Raw genomic sequence first — 15,209 nt, forward strand, 5'->3', positions numbered from 1 at the left:
TTGATGATCAAGACAACACGCGTTATGGCTGGGGATGTTCTAGGCCTTTGCAGTTGGCCTTTGCAGTTGGCAGATTTGCAGCCCGCTTGCGTTTGTGATGCTGCTATCCCGGAAAACCTGCAATGTCCCTTAAACTCACGAAGACTTTCCAAGAGCCCAAGAGAGAGAAGGCAGGCTTGGCTGCTGGCCGCAAGGTCAGGCTGTGAGTCACGATCTCGGACAGTCGCACTTCCCAGACGGGAGGATTGAGACCATCAAACAACAGAACAGATGTGACTAGGCGCTTGAGGCGTTGTTGGCGGCAAGGTATCTCGAGAAATTATAGTGAGATGTGTCCTCTTGTCCTGCGTCGAAAGAGTCCGATGTGTCTGTCGTTAGTGGCCGTGCTGCCCCTGACCCGCGCCAACCCAAATCACGGCTTCCAGAACGGGCTTTGCAGGGTAAGCCTCTTCCTGTCCTTTTGCTTCTCTGGACAGTTCACGGATAGAAGAGAGAAGAACAAAGACACATGCTTTGTCGCCCTTATAACCGGTGCAAATATCTCCCTGTGCTGTCTTGTTGTATCTCTCTCTTCCATAACGAGACAGCCCTCCTCTACATCAACAACCAATCCCAACCGCCCCAACACGCTCAAGGAACGAGACACAAAAGCATGACCCGGAATACATCACCTGCCCGTGCAAAAGCCATGGCAAGAAGACGGCAATCGCGGTTCAAGGTGCCGTTCCTGGGCATCGGCCTCCTCGCCTTCCTGCTCATCCTGTTCTGTCCCCTCGCGGCCATCCCACCCGTCAGCGCCAGCACCGTCGAGTCCCACGAGCCCGTCATTGGCATAGACCTGGGGACCACGTACTCGTGCGTTGGAGTCATGAAGGGAGGCAAGGTGGAGATTCTCGCGAACGACCAAGGTGAGTGTCTAGTTGCCACGCACGTAGACAACTCAAGGATCTAGCACTAACAGGCTGTCCCAACCAAAGGAAACAGGATAACGCCGAGCTATGTTGCGTTTGCTGACGGAGAGCGTCTCGTTGGTATGTCTTCTCTCCACCTCCGTGTGCGTGTGCGAATGAGTTAGTTGGTTGAGACTGATCGCGCAATGCCCAACAGGTGACGCGGCCAAGAACCAATTCGCCAACAACCCGACAGACACCATCTACGACATAAAGTCAGTGCCAATATAAGCCCCCCCCCTCTCCCCAAAGGCGAACTCGCTAGAAACTAACACGGCTTTTGGCGCTCCATCCCAAAGACGCTTGATAGGCCGCAGCTTCTCGAACAAGGAAGTCCAAGCAGACATTAAACACATGCCCTTCACGGTGGCGGCGGGGCCGGGCGACAAGCCCGTCGTCGAGGTCGACGTCGGCGGCGGCAGCATGAAGCGGTTCACGCCCGAGGAAGTCAGCGCCATGGTTCTGGGCAAGATGAAGGAGGTGGCCGAGAGCTACTTGGGCCAAAAGTGAGCATTGCATGTATCGTGGGACGTGTCTTGGGTGCAGAGCTGACGGCGGCTGGTGGCGGCAGAGTCAAGCACGCCGTGGTGACGGTGCCGGCCTACTTCAACGACAAGCAGAGACAGGCGACCAAGGACGCCGGGACCATCGCCGGGCTCAACGTCATCCGCGTCGTCAACGAGCCCACGGCCGCCGCTCTCGCCTACGGCCTGGACAAGGTACGTCTCGACGGTAGCCCCTCTGAGGAAAGAGAGAGAGCTGACGGTGCATATAGGTGGGTGGAGAACGCCAAGTGCTCGTATACGACCTCGGCGGAGGCACCTTCGACGTGTCGCTGCTGTCGCTCGAGGACGGCGCGTTCCAGGTGCTCGCGACGGCTGGCGACACGCGGCTGGGCGGCGAGGACTTTGACCAGCGCGTCATCGACCACCTGGCGCAGTCATTCGCGCGCAAGCACGCTGGCAAGATCTCGCTGGCCGACATCACGGGCGACGCGCGGGCCATGGGCAAGCTGAAGCGCGAGGCCGAGAAGGCGAAGCGGGCGCTGTCCTCGCAGCTGTCGGCGCGCGTCGAGATCGAGAACTTGGTGTCAGGGCTGGGGTTGGACCTGTCCGAGACGCTGACGCGCGCCGCCTTTGACGACCTCAACGCCGACCTGTTCCGCCGCACCCTGCGTCCCGTCGAACAGGTGCTGCGCGACGCCAAAGTCGACAGGCGCCACGTTACCGACATTGTCCTCGTCGGCGGCTCCACGCGCATCCCCCGCATCCAGGCCCTAGTCGAGGACTTCTTTGGCGGCAAGAAGGCTAGCGGCGGCGTCAACCCCGACGAGGCCGTCGCGTTTGGCGCCGCGGTCCAGGCTGGTGTGAGTTTTCCTGAGTTGTGCTGATGTTGACGTCGACTCGGATACCGCTGGGTATCAAGACATAACAAAGCTGACATATGGGTTTCTTTGGGCAGATACTTGCTGGAGACGAGGTATGATCGACTCGTGCTGGTATTTTGTGACAGAGCCACACAGCTGACTGGGTTGTGTCCGTAGGCTCTCCGTGATATGTGGCTGTTGGACGTCAACCCCTTGACGCTCGGCATCGAAACCACGGGAGGTGTCTTGGTGAGTCAACCAGCTGCCCATTCTTCTATATTGATTTACGCCTGACTGTTTTGGACTGGCTAGGCCAAGCTGATCCCGCGCAACACCCCGATTCCCACGGTTGGTTAACTCTCCCTCTCTTCGCTCCGCCCGCATGGTTCTCGGACCCGGGTGAGGTGAGGGTATGCTGGCTGACAAATGTGACTTGCAGCGTAAATCTCAAGTATTCTCCACGGCAGCAGACAACCAACCTGCGGTGCTCATCCAAGTCTACGAGGGGGAGCGCACGCTGACCAAGGACAATAACCTGCTGGGCAAGTTTGAGTTGACGGGGATCCCGCCGGCGCGGCGCGGGGTGCCGCAGATCGACGTGTCCTTCTCGCTCGACGCCGACGGCATCCTCACCGTGTCAGCACACGACAAGGGCACGGGCAAGCAGGAGTCCATCACCATCGCCAGCGACAACGGCCGGCTGACGCAGACCGAGATTGACCAAATGATCGCCGAGGCCGAGCGGTTTGCCGACCAGGACAAGGAGGCGCGCCAGCGCGTCGAGGCCAGGAACAGCCTCGAGAACTACGCCTTCAGCCTCAAGGGCCAGGTCGAGGACAAGGACGGGCTGGGCGGGCAGCTGGACGCCGAGGACCAGGACACGGTAGGTTACCCCTGACATGGCCTGACTTGACCTGGTCTGACCTGACTTGCCCAACCACACAGATCCGGGACGCCGTCAACGAGGCCACCATCTGGCTCGACGAGTACGCGGCAACGGCGACGGCCCAAGACTTTGAAGAGGCAAAGGAGCGCCTGTCCAACGCCGCCTACCCCATCACGAGTAACCTGTACAGCCAGGGAAGAGACGACGACTCGGGTTTCCACGACGAGCTCTAGAGTCTGTACACTCTGTGAATTCTGTATATTTATAGGCCACTTGGTTCAACTCAGTAGTTGAGGCAAAAAGAATCATCTTGACTGCAACAATTGAACGAGTGAGAGACAAAAAGAGAGTACGACCCACCCAGGTCTCGAACCTGGAACCTCCTGATTCGTAGTCAGACGCTCTACCATTGAGCCAGCAGGCCGTATTAATCAAGTCAGGATATCCTTTTGACTTTTCGATGGAGATTATGTGGGTTCAAGCTGCATATGAAGAAAGCTAACTACTCGGAAGAAACTAGAAAAACTAAACTGCCTAGTTCTTAGTTCATGCTTTGCTGTGAGTGGACCCAGTCACGTGCTGTTCCTTTGTTCTCCCCTTTTTGGCAGACCCCTCACTACTCACTACGTTTGGGGATGGGACAGAAGAAAGTTGTGTCCCAAAAGAAACGGGAACGCGGCGGGCGAACAAACGATACCACAGTAGAATCTCAGCAGACGAAAGTGCCTGCATTGTACCTATGTGTATATGTGGCTGTGACAGCAGCAATCATCTATCTGTAATATGTGCTTCTGGCATGTTTCAAGGGCCCCCCCTGCCCCTCCTCCTGACATGATGACTTACCAATACCCATATACCTTACCGGGCTACCTTCTATATATACATCTCACCTTACGGCAGCAGCAGCAGCAGCCACGCCGGCCCGTCTCAGCCAAGCAAACTCGGCTTACATTATATTCACACAGCCTCACAGGAGGATCCTATCTATTACGAGCTGATGGAACAACACACACATGATGGACGAGACATTGGCTGGCCGGCTCTTGGCACACAGATTCCACTTCTGACAGGCAGTTGAGCCCCCCAACAATAAATCACAATAAAATCAAGATAAAATAAATATACCCAAAAAGGCAATGAATGTTATGTCTATTCAGTCGACACGGACAGTCCAAAAACAAGTTCAAGTACGCTTTGTGCGTTTATCACTACTACGTTACCTTACCCTAGTCTCTCCCTCACACGCCCCGCGCAGTTGCAGTTGCTGCAAAAAAGGAAAAGTTGACCAAAAAAAAAGCGTACAAACCCCTCCCCAAAGGGCCAAAACGAACGTAAATCCGCACCCTGCATGAAAAGACGCGTCAGTTTCCTGTCCGCCAAGACTTTTCCTTCCCAAATGCACGGACGAGGCGCACCACATTGGGAAGGGAAACTTGAATGGATGGATGGATGGATGGATGGATCGAGACCGAGGCTTACGCAGCCCGCGCGCCGCGCCGGGGCGTCATCCAAGTGCTGACCCTTTTTTTTTCATTCAGTGTCATGTCAAAATCCTACTCGACGCGACCCGCCCGCTGCGCCAAGGCCCGGCTCCTATGCAAATCCTCTTGGAGTCGATTTTGGAGATTGACGATTAGTCGTAATCCTCATAGGGTAAGCCTTCTCGTCGACCGTTTTACTAGCCTGTTGGCGGCGAGGGAAGCAGATACTGCGTATCCACACGTCTGACAGCAATCAAGTCGATTGAGAGAGGGTGGGGAAAATACCATGGATTGAACATGCCAAAGCGAGTGTGTTTTGAATTTGTTTTTCTTCTTCTCAACTAATGCTTTGGAGATGGATATTGAGCTTCCTGCCTCAATAGAGACAAACAAGCAGCAAAGCGATACAGGAAAGCTATCTATCCTTTGCATTCCCCGAGGGACGAGAATCGTGCAGCGTTGCTCTCGCGAAAGCCCCGCGCGTGCTCCCGCAAACCCCCCCAGTACTCCTCCGCACCAACCACCAGCCCACTTCCTCCTGTAACACCATACGCCGTCATGCTCCCCCGCGCTGAGGCGGTGCCGCGCGTTATGTCTCCTCTATGTACATGATTAGATATTAGCGGCTAGAAGGTATTAATCATTCCATAGCCTTCGCCTCTCGACTGTACAAGGCCCTCTCGCTTCTTGATCGGTGTCTCCTGTCCGCTGGGGCTAGCCGTAACCCAACTGGCCTAGCAAAACAGGTGGCCGGGCGCCCTTTGTCGTGGTAGTTTTGGTGATTCGGTCGTCTTTCCCAGTGTCCTCGTCCATCCATCGTCTGGTGGGCCCTTGCCATCTCTTCCCCCTCGTTGAGTTTGTTTTGTAAGCGAATGGTGCCAGCAGGTAGGATATCGTCCATGATTGATGTCTCCCTGCGGTGTAATGTATCTCTGCTCCAAGAACTCCGGTAAAGCCCAAAAAAAACAAAAGAAGTCGAACCCCCAAATCTAGATGCCAAATGCCGATGCCATGCCATGCATATCAACATCATGTCCCCTTTATTTACACACACCAGCCTGCCTCACGGACCAAGGTTTATAAAAAATGAACAAGGCCGAAGGAATCCCCGACAAAGCACATGCTCGCCGATTGACTTTGTAAAAATAAAAAGTGAAACAAAGATACCAAGAAACAAAAATCGGTGGCTCGGGAAGGGCGAGACTCTCGCCACTTCAAGTCAACTTTTGACGGTACGGCACCAAAGCCCAGAGAATCGAACAGGGTAATAGGCTACCGGAGAAGATTAAAAAAGCTGTGAGGCGTAAAATGGTGCTATACCATCGCATGTGCAGACAAGGATTTCCCTCTCCGTCGGGTAACCTTTTTGCTGACTGTGTATACGAGGTCCAAGGTCCAGAAATGAAATATTTGCGCTTGCGCGCAAGGGATGGCGCCGAATATCGGAGCGACGAGCGGAACCATGACATAGTCCACCAGGTTCGCCTTGAAATCGCGACGGGAAAAATGCATGCCCTTCAAGAGGCCAGCGTCGCTCATCTCCTTCTCGCGCGTCTCGAGGCAGATCTTGTGGAATTTCTCGTAGAGGAAGAGGTAGAAAGCGACCTCCATGAAGCCAAGAGTTCGGAGCACATTACAGACTGGGTAAATCCAGGCAACTCCGTGCACGTCGGCGTTCCCTTCCGTGACCCAGATGTACAGCGTCGAAGCAACGACAAGGATTGTCATTTGCACGGGCAGGAAGTGAGCCTCGAAAAGGCGATGGAACAGAGACAAAATGCGTTCGTAGTCGGGCGACTTGAGAGTGTCGGTGACGACATCAGAGAAGATACCGCTCTCGGCAGTGAATTCGGAGGTCGCGCTGTCGAGTTGCGTTTCCGGCACGTAGGTATCAGAGTCGTCGTTCCTAGTTAGAGTGTCAGTATTGTTGCAAACATGGCAGCATTGAAACCCATCGGTGAACTTACATCGAAGTATGCAGAGGCCTGAAAGCCCTGGAAGTGTGCTTCCGCTCTTTCCAAAGCTCAACCACCTTGCGAAGAGCATAGCCAGTATCCAATGCTCCCCACATGTGGCGTAGGGCCTGCTTGTAGCGAGCACGAACATCGGCAATGATTCCAGGGTATCCTTTGCCGTGGCCGCCGCCCGTGACGTTGGTCTGACTGACGGGGCTCAACACTGTCCTCACGGTAAGATTGCCGTTCAGGGCGAAGAAGCACTTGAGATACATATGCAGATCCTCGCCAATAGCCTCTTGGTCGCAATCCCAGCCGCCAACACGGTCAACCAGCTCGAGGGGTAAAGAGTAGACAGACGTCGGAGGCGCAATGGTCGAGCCTTTGTACAACCCGGACATACCAGCCGCAGACCAGAGAATGTCAGCAACGCGAACGATGGCGGGCACGTTGTGGGCGTTCCTGTCAAAAATGATGGGGGCCGAGTACAAGGTCGTGGTAGCCGTGTCGGGGTAAGCCATGTGCATAGTGGTAACTAGCGCGAAGTAATTGGAGGAGAGGTGGCTGTCGGCTGCAGTTGGAAATATTTTGGTTAGCGAATCATGACGTGCATAAGCCTAAAAACCCGCCTGTAACAAATCCGAAGGGGCGCTGCACGTACCATCGATGCCAGTCACGATCACGTCCTTCCGTTGTCTGATCGAGTACTTTTCGCTGAGTTTACGCGCGGCCCATGCCACATTGCTGCCCTTGCCGGCGACCTCACCGGGAATGTCTCCAGGGTGGATAGTGAAGTCAATTGAGCGAAATTTCTTCGAGAACTCGTTTGCAAAACGTGTAGCCTTGAGCTCGACATTGTGCTCCCGTTGCTCCATGGCGAGATAGACCTGGTTAGACATTGTCAGTATTGATGCTTTGTAGTCATAAAATCTAACCTCAGACTTCCGAGAGCAAGGCCGCGGGAGCGGGAAGCTCAGCGAATTGGATCCTGTAACCTTGTTGGGAAAAAGTCTACTCACATCGTAGGTGTTGCGAGCCTGGGGATGCGAAGCCAGAACCTCCAATGTCTCTCTCAGCGTGTCGTTCTCCTCCTTGTAGTTCGGGACGATGATGGCATGGATGACGCGATCGGGCGCAATATCGGCTTCGCCATAGTAGTCCGAGTCAACGTCTCCAGCTTCGCTACTCGAAGTGGAGCTAATGTCCCGCGACGATGTGAGAGTCTCGGAGCTGGAGAGCGAGGTGGACGAGCCACGGCGGCCGTGGCCAAACTTGAAGTCCTTGAGTGTCTTGCTGTGAGCGGTGCGACGCAGGCTCCTCGTGATGCTGAAGACGGCCCAGCAAGAGCGGATCGGGAAGACGAAGACGAGGACGTGGATGAAGAGGCAGTAATATGAGAACAGCTTGGCCCAGAGGCCGGCGGCCTGGGGGTCGTAAGTTGGCGCGCTAAGACTGTCTACTGACTGATATTTGTAGCCATGTCGTTGAGAGTCGAGTTCGGTGGTGATGGCCCAGTATGAGAGCGCGATGAGGGCAAGCATAGCCAACCCCCCCGCGCGCCGGCTACACCAAGCAAAGAGCGACATTATGACGGTGGATGTGAGAAACAAATCAAACAAAACCCCTCCGTTGGCGTGCAGGTTGTCGAGGCAGACGAGACAGTTGGACTGTCTTGGCCAGAATTAAAGCGCGCCGACGAATTGACCCGGAGGCGGCGAGAAGGAACGACACGAAAGGGAGCGTGAGGCGAGGGGAGAAAGGGGGGGTGATGTTTTAGCGGAGGCCGGCGTGGATAAAGGTACGCACGCGGTCGAATTCGCACTCGACACTCGCTGTACTTCCCACACAGGCGCAATCTGGGGACGGAGGGTTGGGAGGAGGGAGGAAACCGGAAAGAAAGAAAAAGAGAGGGAAAATTAGGGTCAAATGGTAAACCGCAAGCACGGCAAGCGGGAGAGGAGGTGCACAACGGGGGGGGCGTGCTGGAAATCGAGGGTAGCTGTCGATGAAACTCGTTGACTAGAAGACCAGGGTAGTAGAAAAAAAGGGGGGACTAGCCAAGCCCGCCCGCGGACGTGCTGCCAGTCAGTGCCAACACCCGCGAAGAACAGGCTGCTAGCTGGAAGTTTGCAGGGTTGGGACTGGGGTGGCTGAGCCCAGCACCAGCATTGGGGTCCGCCGCGAGATTGTGCTCCTTTTTTTTTCCTCAAACAATTTGGCGCTTTTCGCTTTTGGGAAACAAATTTCCTGCAGCCCCGGTGCAGCGCCTGGGCGACGGGAAGCTTGTTACTGGAGAAGATACTTTCTTTGAGCGGCTCGGTGGCAACGAAAAAGATACTTTTTTCCCCGTCCCCCGCGTTCCCTCTTGAACTTTCCTCCCTTCAGGTATCCGTATCCGAAAGACAGTTATGACGATGGGCACGACCACCCGACTCGCACTTGCCAGATGACAGTTTTGGAGCGATTGCCAAATGTCATGTTAGCCTGGGCTTTCACATGGCATGGGAAAACTACGCGGGGCCGGGAGGAACAGCCCAGCTGGCGGGCTTGCGGCCTACATGAATGGGCGGCTTCGCCTTGCTCGTCGCATGTTTTATTTCTGGACGTTACCATGCACCCTGCGTTAGTAGTTTTACCCCCGCACGCACCCACGCTGTGCGAGTGCGAGTGCGAGTGTCAAAGTCAAGGCAGACTTCTTCTGGGCCGTCACGGCAAGAATTTGACACTGCACTGGTACGTTGCAAGAAATGCGTGTTTGCTCTACAAAGAGACCGAATACAGAGAGACGCGCCCGTTAAATCCTCAGAGATCGAACATACCGCTGCTTGGCATCCTTTTCTGATCTCGTCAGTCCAACGAGAATCGAGACGGACACACTTGACACGCGTCGAACTCCACCTTGTTCGTTGGCGCTCTCTGTGCCGCTGCATACGCAGTGTCATACGCTTTGCTGTTAAGGAATACCCCGACCACATTTGGGTCAAGGCCGGAAAGCGCCTGGCGCTGACAGCGGGAGCCGGGTACCGTCCTAACACAGTTCCAGAGCCTCGCCGCATCTCTTTCCCTTCTGAACATGACGCCGTTCCCCGGACCGTGTGGCACATTTGCTGTGCCAGCCAGACAGAGGCGAGCCCGATGGCTAGTGCAAATAATAATTGGAAAGCTAGAAATTGATCGTTTTGGGCACAGGAAGTTTTGTGTGGGGCTCTGCACTTGGGTCCACGTCCTGGAGAACATTGGGCGTGACCCGCATTTTCTCGTCTGCCTTATCGGCCATCTCAAGTTTCGAGGGATGATGGAGGGGGCAAGCAAACTTAAAACTCAGAAACAACCTCCCCGCCACATATGTATTCTTGAAAATTGCTAGCCTTGTTCGATAATCGCAGAATCGCCAAGTAACTACAGTGGGCTTATACCACATTCCCAGCCTCCTTCATAAGCTTATCAGGATCGATAAATGCTTGTCGAGAGCTATGGCCAAGCTGCTTGCTTCCGAGGGCTCATGGCTGATGGACTGATGCCACTTTGGGGAAATTATGATGGGACTCTCCATGTTAAATTGGCGTCGGTCCTTGGCCTGTCATTGGCTGGACGGGCGACCGCACTGGCTCCCCAGTGTCTCCACTGGCTGAGTGTAACGGGCGAAAATGAGCAGTGGGCGCTGCAAGATCCTCTCGCCCCCTGGGGCCGCTGCTGCTGTGTGCATGCACAGCCCTGGTCCAGACCTAGAATGCATTTCAGCCCTTCTCAATATCAAAGAAGCGCCATACGCCACCTTTACTTATTTGGCCCTGGATCAGCGGGGATAAGCTGACAATGGGGCCGATCGGAAACAGGCAGCCAGGCATCCGGGAACCAGCAAAGATCTCTCTTGGTTGAGTCAAGAGTTTACTGGTCGGGTTTCTTATTAGTGACTCTTCAATGCTCCATCATTGATTGATGGTCGCTTGTTGCTGACAGCTTTTCCAGGTTACATTGTTCTTGTCTTGTTACTGGCCTCTTGCACTTAGCTAGCCGTGACTTGGCCCGAGACTTCATAGGCCTCTCTCTTACCTCTTGTCATCTTTCTCTGTCGAGGGTTCCTGTTTGCGTCGGGTGCCGTCTGCAAGATCAACGCCTTTGGCCGACCGACTTGCGCACCACCGGGCCCTTTGGGGCCTAGGCCCGTTTTATCGGCCTTCAGTTCCCTCCAGCGGGTGTCCAATTGCGGCGGCTTTATTGGCCAGTTTTGAAGTCCCTTCTCCGTTGATTCGCAAAATCGCGTGCTCCACTGGCTTGTCACGCTAGTCACCACTCTCGGTAAATCACGCTGTGCCAAGCTCGTAATCAGGACCCGACTATTCCTCTTGGGGTAGTCATTTCGCTTCGTGAATTTGCCGGTCGCCAGTCCCCGCTGGCTTCGCTTTGTTTCGGCGACCGGACAATTGACGAACCCGCAAAGAGAAACCAAAGAAGTGGAAAGAGAATTGAGAGACAAGAAATAAATCCGGCCGGTCCCGCCTCGGTAGCCATTTCGAGTGTGTTAAGCTTATCTATCTGATTCAGGCCGGTGCTGCTGTGCAACTGTATCACGATCTCGCAAGTTTTACCACTTTGGTGAATATACGGATACACCAATGGAACCTACCTTACCTACCATATAGTTACTAATCTGTATACTGTAAGCATTAAAATGGAACCAAACCTTTGGTAGTACGGAGTATCCAGAGAAGACTTTGTATATTGTCATGTTCTCTACAACTTGGCCATTATTTCCTTCGTTTGCTTTGAACTGAGCTTATTAATACTTGAGGCATTTGCGAATATCTCGCCAAGACTTTCAGTCATTAGACTGGCTCGTCAACGAAAGTCTGTGGAAGTCACTTTTCCCCGAAAGAGAAGTGCTTCAATCCTTGGTATCTGCCTACTCAGATGTTATCTTTCTGGTACAGCAGATATTACTTTCAGCCTCGATATACTGAGTTGACTTCGGGGGAAACAACAAACATGTTCTCCATCCCGGCGGCACAAACGGAAGGAGAGGCGTTGGTTCTACACCGAGGTGTTTCTGTATCCCGAAACTTTTAGCTAAGCCCCCAAGCCCGAGGCCATACTTGTGTGTTTGCCCCTGACACTCTTTGCCACCGCCGACGGTGGGATTCACGTGTCGTATAAGATGGAAAAGAGGTTGAAACATTTTACGCAGGAGGAACCCTTCTCTCGTAAGGGGGTACGAGTGAGATGCTTTGTGGCGTTGCGGTTGGAAAGACTGGCCGCTCTCACGTTGGGCCGTGGCTGTTTTTTGGAGCTTGTGGCCTCTGGGCCTAGGCCTGGGCCTCCGCACACCGCCGCCCCTCTTCTAGTCCTATCGTGCCAAAGTGCACAACGGTGGGGGTGGATTGGTCGGCGGCCGGCCGCCGTTCCATGGGATTATCAGCCTCTGGAAGCAATTACCGTGGAGGACGAATATTTAAAATGGAAGCACCCGCCGCCAACAACCTAATAGTTGGCACAAAGCAAAAGGCACAAGGCGTACCTAACTAAGGCACATTGAATACTCCGCACGGAGTATCCGTATGCCCTGCGGAATTCCGTTCTCTGTCGAGAACTCCAATGGAAGAGATGCCCAGGCCGGGAGCCGAAGCCGAGGCGGTTACCTTTGAACACGGCCGGTAGATGGAGAACGAAAGAAACTAACGTTTGCTAGACGCCAAGGCCTCGGGTTTGTCACATCCCAGATCACATCCCCCCATCTGGGGTATGTAAAAGGGGGAAGAGAGAGGGGCGCGAGCCTGCGAGGAGACCGACGAGAACTTTGCGCCTTGCAGTGATTCGCGCTCTTGCGATCCCCTGCGGCAGGTAGGTACGGATAGGTGGTAACCTTGTAAATCGCGAGATTGCCGTGCCACAATCTCGCTCGCACGCAGGCACGCGCGCACGCGCTGGCTGAACGCGTAAAGATGAACTCTGGGACCCCAAATCTCCGTGTCACGATTTCTTAGTCCCGCGGATCTCGGACCATTGCCAATTTAGCGTTGCAATGGTAGGATTTTCCAGAACTTCACCAGCAATATCTACCGCCCGAAAAGGTAAAAAGCGAAGCGCAATTTCCCACCGGGTGGATGCCGACGATTTCTGAATCTCTGATAACCTTACTTTCTCTCCAAAGTTCTTCATTACCCCCTGTCTTCCCGCCTGCCCGCCTGCCTTGGTACAGAGTATCCCAGTCTCCATCCGTACAACACCTCGTTTACTAAATAATTGGAGATGCCCATCGTCGGCTGGTATCCAATAAGGCAGGATTGCTGCTGTTGGTACGGAGTATTTTACTTTACTCCTGCCAGGATTCACCACTGCCCGCGACCCCACGTGTGCGGTCCCGTGGTGTGATGCCATGGCAGACGCCAATTTCCCACACCCCATTAATTGCCCCGTTATCGGCTTGGCATGCTGTGCGATCATGCGTTGGGCGCGTAGCGTCAACGTCCCGTGGGATTGCCGGTGTGGAGTGAGGCGAGGGTCCTTTTTCTTTTCTTGCTCGAAGCGAGCGCCTTGTCAGGACTGCGACGAACTGTAGGCTGCACAAGCAGCGTCAAACTAGGTTATTTACGGAGTAACTCAAGAACGTAGCAAGCCTTCGCACCTTGGCGCAGGAACATATTTGTTACGCGAACTCTGAAGAGGGGAAGTGGGAAGGTATTCACTTTTTCTTTATTCCGGTAATTATCTGTAGAAACCTGCAAAAAATTGTCCAGGCTCTACGGATGTCTACCTGGGCCATGACGTACATGATATCACGAGCTCTCGACGGGAGACCCTCGATGACGATGTCGCCGGCGACACGTTCAACCATCGTTCTCTAATTCCAGATACATTTCCCCAAAAGCGGGCAACAAAAGCCAACCCAGCCGTAGTCCGAAACGTGTCCCGCATTCTTCAGTCGATCGGAACGTCCTGAGGATCTTCCACTAGTACAGCGCAGATGTTACCTGATTAATGTAGGTGGGGGGGTAGGGGATTGCCAACGTTGACGCCATCCTGATCAAGTATCATGTCTTTGCAAGGCAATATTAGCACGATATCAACGTCGAGGGTTTCGATGCTCGCGTAAGATAGCGTAGTCTTGTTTTCCCTCCGCTTTCTCTCGAGTCGGCGCTCTCCACAAACAGAACGTGGGGTATCATACGTTTGGATTGCGGGTTCTGTATGAAATATTAGTGCATATGTATTTATCGGGCTCAAAGAAAAGCCAACCCGATCGTGAACTACTCACCCCGCTCAGAGCACGCACAACACTTGCTAGCCGTACCGGCGCATTGTGCGAATATTATTGGTAATAAACTGTTCCACAGTTGCTCAAACAACCTTCTCAAAGAGCTTCTGGATCGGTTTCGCAGCCTAAAACGCGGCCTGGTAAGCAAGAGCAACCGCATACGAGAATATCAACAAGGATCGCGCACGTCAATGAACTTCTCCAAGTCCTTGTCTAGGCTAGCTAGATCATCGCGGCGTTTTTTGTTGTCGGCAATGAGCTTCTGCTTGCGCTTCTGTAGTTCGAGCCGCTGCTGTTCAAGGGCCTCGCGTTCTGTTCTCTCGTGGTTGATGCGCGCGACCATCAGAGCGTTCTCGTCGGCATCGGCAAGCTCAGGGTGGAAGGACAGAAACTCTTCAACTGGTATCAAAGGGAGTTCCTGGTATTTGTGGCTGGATAACCTGGTCAGCATTCCTCTTTGATTCATAACCGGTCGAAGGAAGGACGCACTTGAAGGATTCGCAGTTTTCGATCTCGCCCTCCAGATGGCGCTGCTCGTAGTACAGGTTCTGCAGCTGCAGATGTAGCACATCCACCTCGTGACGGGCTTCGGCCGTCTGGCCCTTGGTTTCTCGGGCCCGGAAGTGCGCCGCGCGGTGCAGGCCTCGCAGATGGGCTAGGTTCGTATTCAGAAGCTTCTGCTGTCTAGAGATGGCGGCGTGGGCCTCAACAGGAAGCTGCTCGCCTCCGGCAGCGGTCTTTTCTTGAATGACGAGATCGATGAGGGCCAGAGCCTGCTCGCGTGCAGCCTTAGACGTCTCGAGGACGGCCGTGAGGGCCGGGTCCGTGATGTGCGTGTCGACGGGCATGGTGGGATCCTTTCGTCCGGGCCGGGAAGGGGCTCGTCGGATTCGGCGACGTGCAGTGTAATGGCCTAGCAACGAGAATGCCAGCCAGTCGGCTGATACACACAATCGCGCGATTGACTCAATCGAGAAAGTCGAGGCCGGTAGTGCTTGTGTAGTGCTGCACGATGATGCCGGTGGGCTGCGGCTTGCCTGATTGCCCACCTCCTCAGGAAGGCGTGGAACGGCGGCGGAGGCAAGCAGAGACGTCGTCTTCCGGCTTCTGGACTAGCCTGGAACTACACGCTTGGCTGGCAGTGGTTCTTGGTTCGTGTAGGAGTGTGGGGGATTCCGGTGATGAAGGTTTGCCTCGGCGTTCGAAGCGCGTCACAAGTCGTCAGAGAAGGTGCGAAGTTGGAATTGCGGCTTGTGGGGTCTCAGCGGCGGCCAGCCATTGGGCGTGCCAACCGGCGGTCAGGCTCCTTTTGGGCGATA

At 54.4% G+C, this 15,209-nt stretch overlaps 4 protein-coding genes and 1 non-coding gene across 5 annotated transcripts; 2 read left to right on the top strand and 3 right to left on the bottom strand.

Moving 5' to 3' along the window:
• Nucleotides 1-688: 688 nt before the first annotated feature.
• B0T26DRAFT_746710 (heat shock protein 70 family) lies at nt 689-3,435 on the top strand (the record flags this gene model as incomplete). Its single annotated transcript, XM_060444731.1, has 11 exons — nt 689-908; nt 978-1,031; nt 1,108-1,165; nt 1,250-1,456; nt 1,522-1,669; nt 1,726-2,316; nt 2,412-2,429; nt 2,494-2,565; nt 2,629-2,664; nt 2,756-3,199; nt 3,262-3,435. 11 exons carry the CDS (start codon nt 689-691, stop codon nt 3,433-3,435), a joined length of 2,022 nt encoding a protein of 673 aa, XP_060303733.1.
• Nucleotides 3,436-3,554: 119 nt separating this feature from the next.
• B0T26DRAFT_t23 lies at nt 3,555-3,626 on the bottom strand. The gene has a single exon. It is a non-coding gene; the product is annotated as a tRNA-Arg (tRNA).
• Nucleotides 3,627-5,997: 2,371 nt separating this feature from the next.
• On the bottom strand, nt 5,998-8,224 carry B0T26DRAFT_737364 (glycosyl transferase family group 2-domain-containing protein; the record flags this gene model as incomplete). Its single annotated transcript, XM_060443436.1, has 4 exons — nt 5,998-6,589; nt 6,651-7,209; nt 7,300-7,525; nt 7,658-8,224. 4 exons carry the CDS (start codon nt 8,222-8,224, stop codon nt 5,998-6,000), a joined length of 1,944 nt encoding a protein of 647 aa, XP_060303734.1.
• Nucleotides 8,225-8,938: 714 nt separating this feature from the next.
• On the top strand, nt 8,939-10,114 carry B0T26DRAFT_83827 (uncharacterized protein). The gene has a single exon (XM_060447529.1). The coding sequence runs from the start codon at nt 9,201-9,203 to the stop codon at nt 9,810-9,812; it is 612 nt and encodes a 203-aa protein (XP_060303735.1). The 5' UTR covers nt 8,939-9,200; the 3' UTR covers nt 9,813-10,114.
• Nucleotides 10,115-14,059: 3,945 nt separating this feature from the next.
• On the bottom strand, nt 14,060-14,738 carry B0T26DRAFT_671090 (Fms-interacting protein-domain-containing protein; the record flags this gene model as incomplete). Its single annotated transcript, XM_060439279.1, has 2 exons — nt 14,060-14,321; nt 14,380-14,738. 2 exons carry the CDS (start codon nt 14,736-14,738, stop codon nt 14,060-14,062), a joined length of 621 nt encoding a protein of 206 aa, XP_060303736.1.
• Between the last annotated feature and the right edge of the window lie 471 nt (nt 14,739-15,209).

Source organism: Lasiosphaeria miniovina (genome assembly GCF_030549165.1).
Source record: "Lasiosphaeria miniovina strain SMH2392-1A chromosome Unknown B0T26scaffold_1, whole genome shotgun sequence".
In the NCBI taxonomy this organism is placed as follows: domain Eukaryota; kingdom Fungi; phylum Ascomycota; class Sordariomycetes; order Sordariales; family Lasiosphaeriaceae; genus Lasiosphaeria; species Lasiosphaeria miniovina.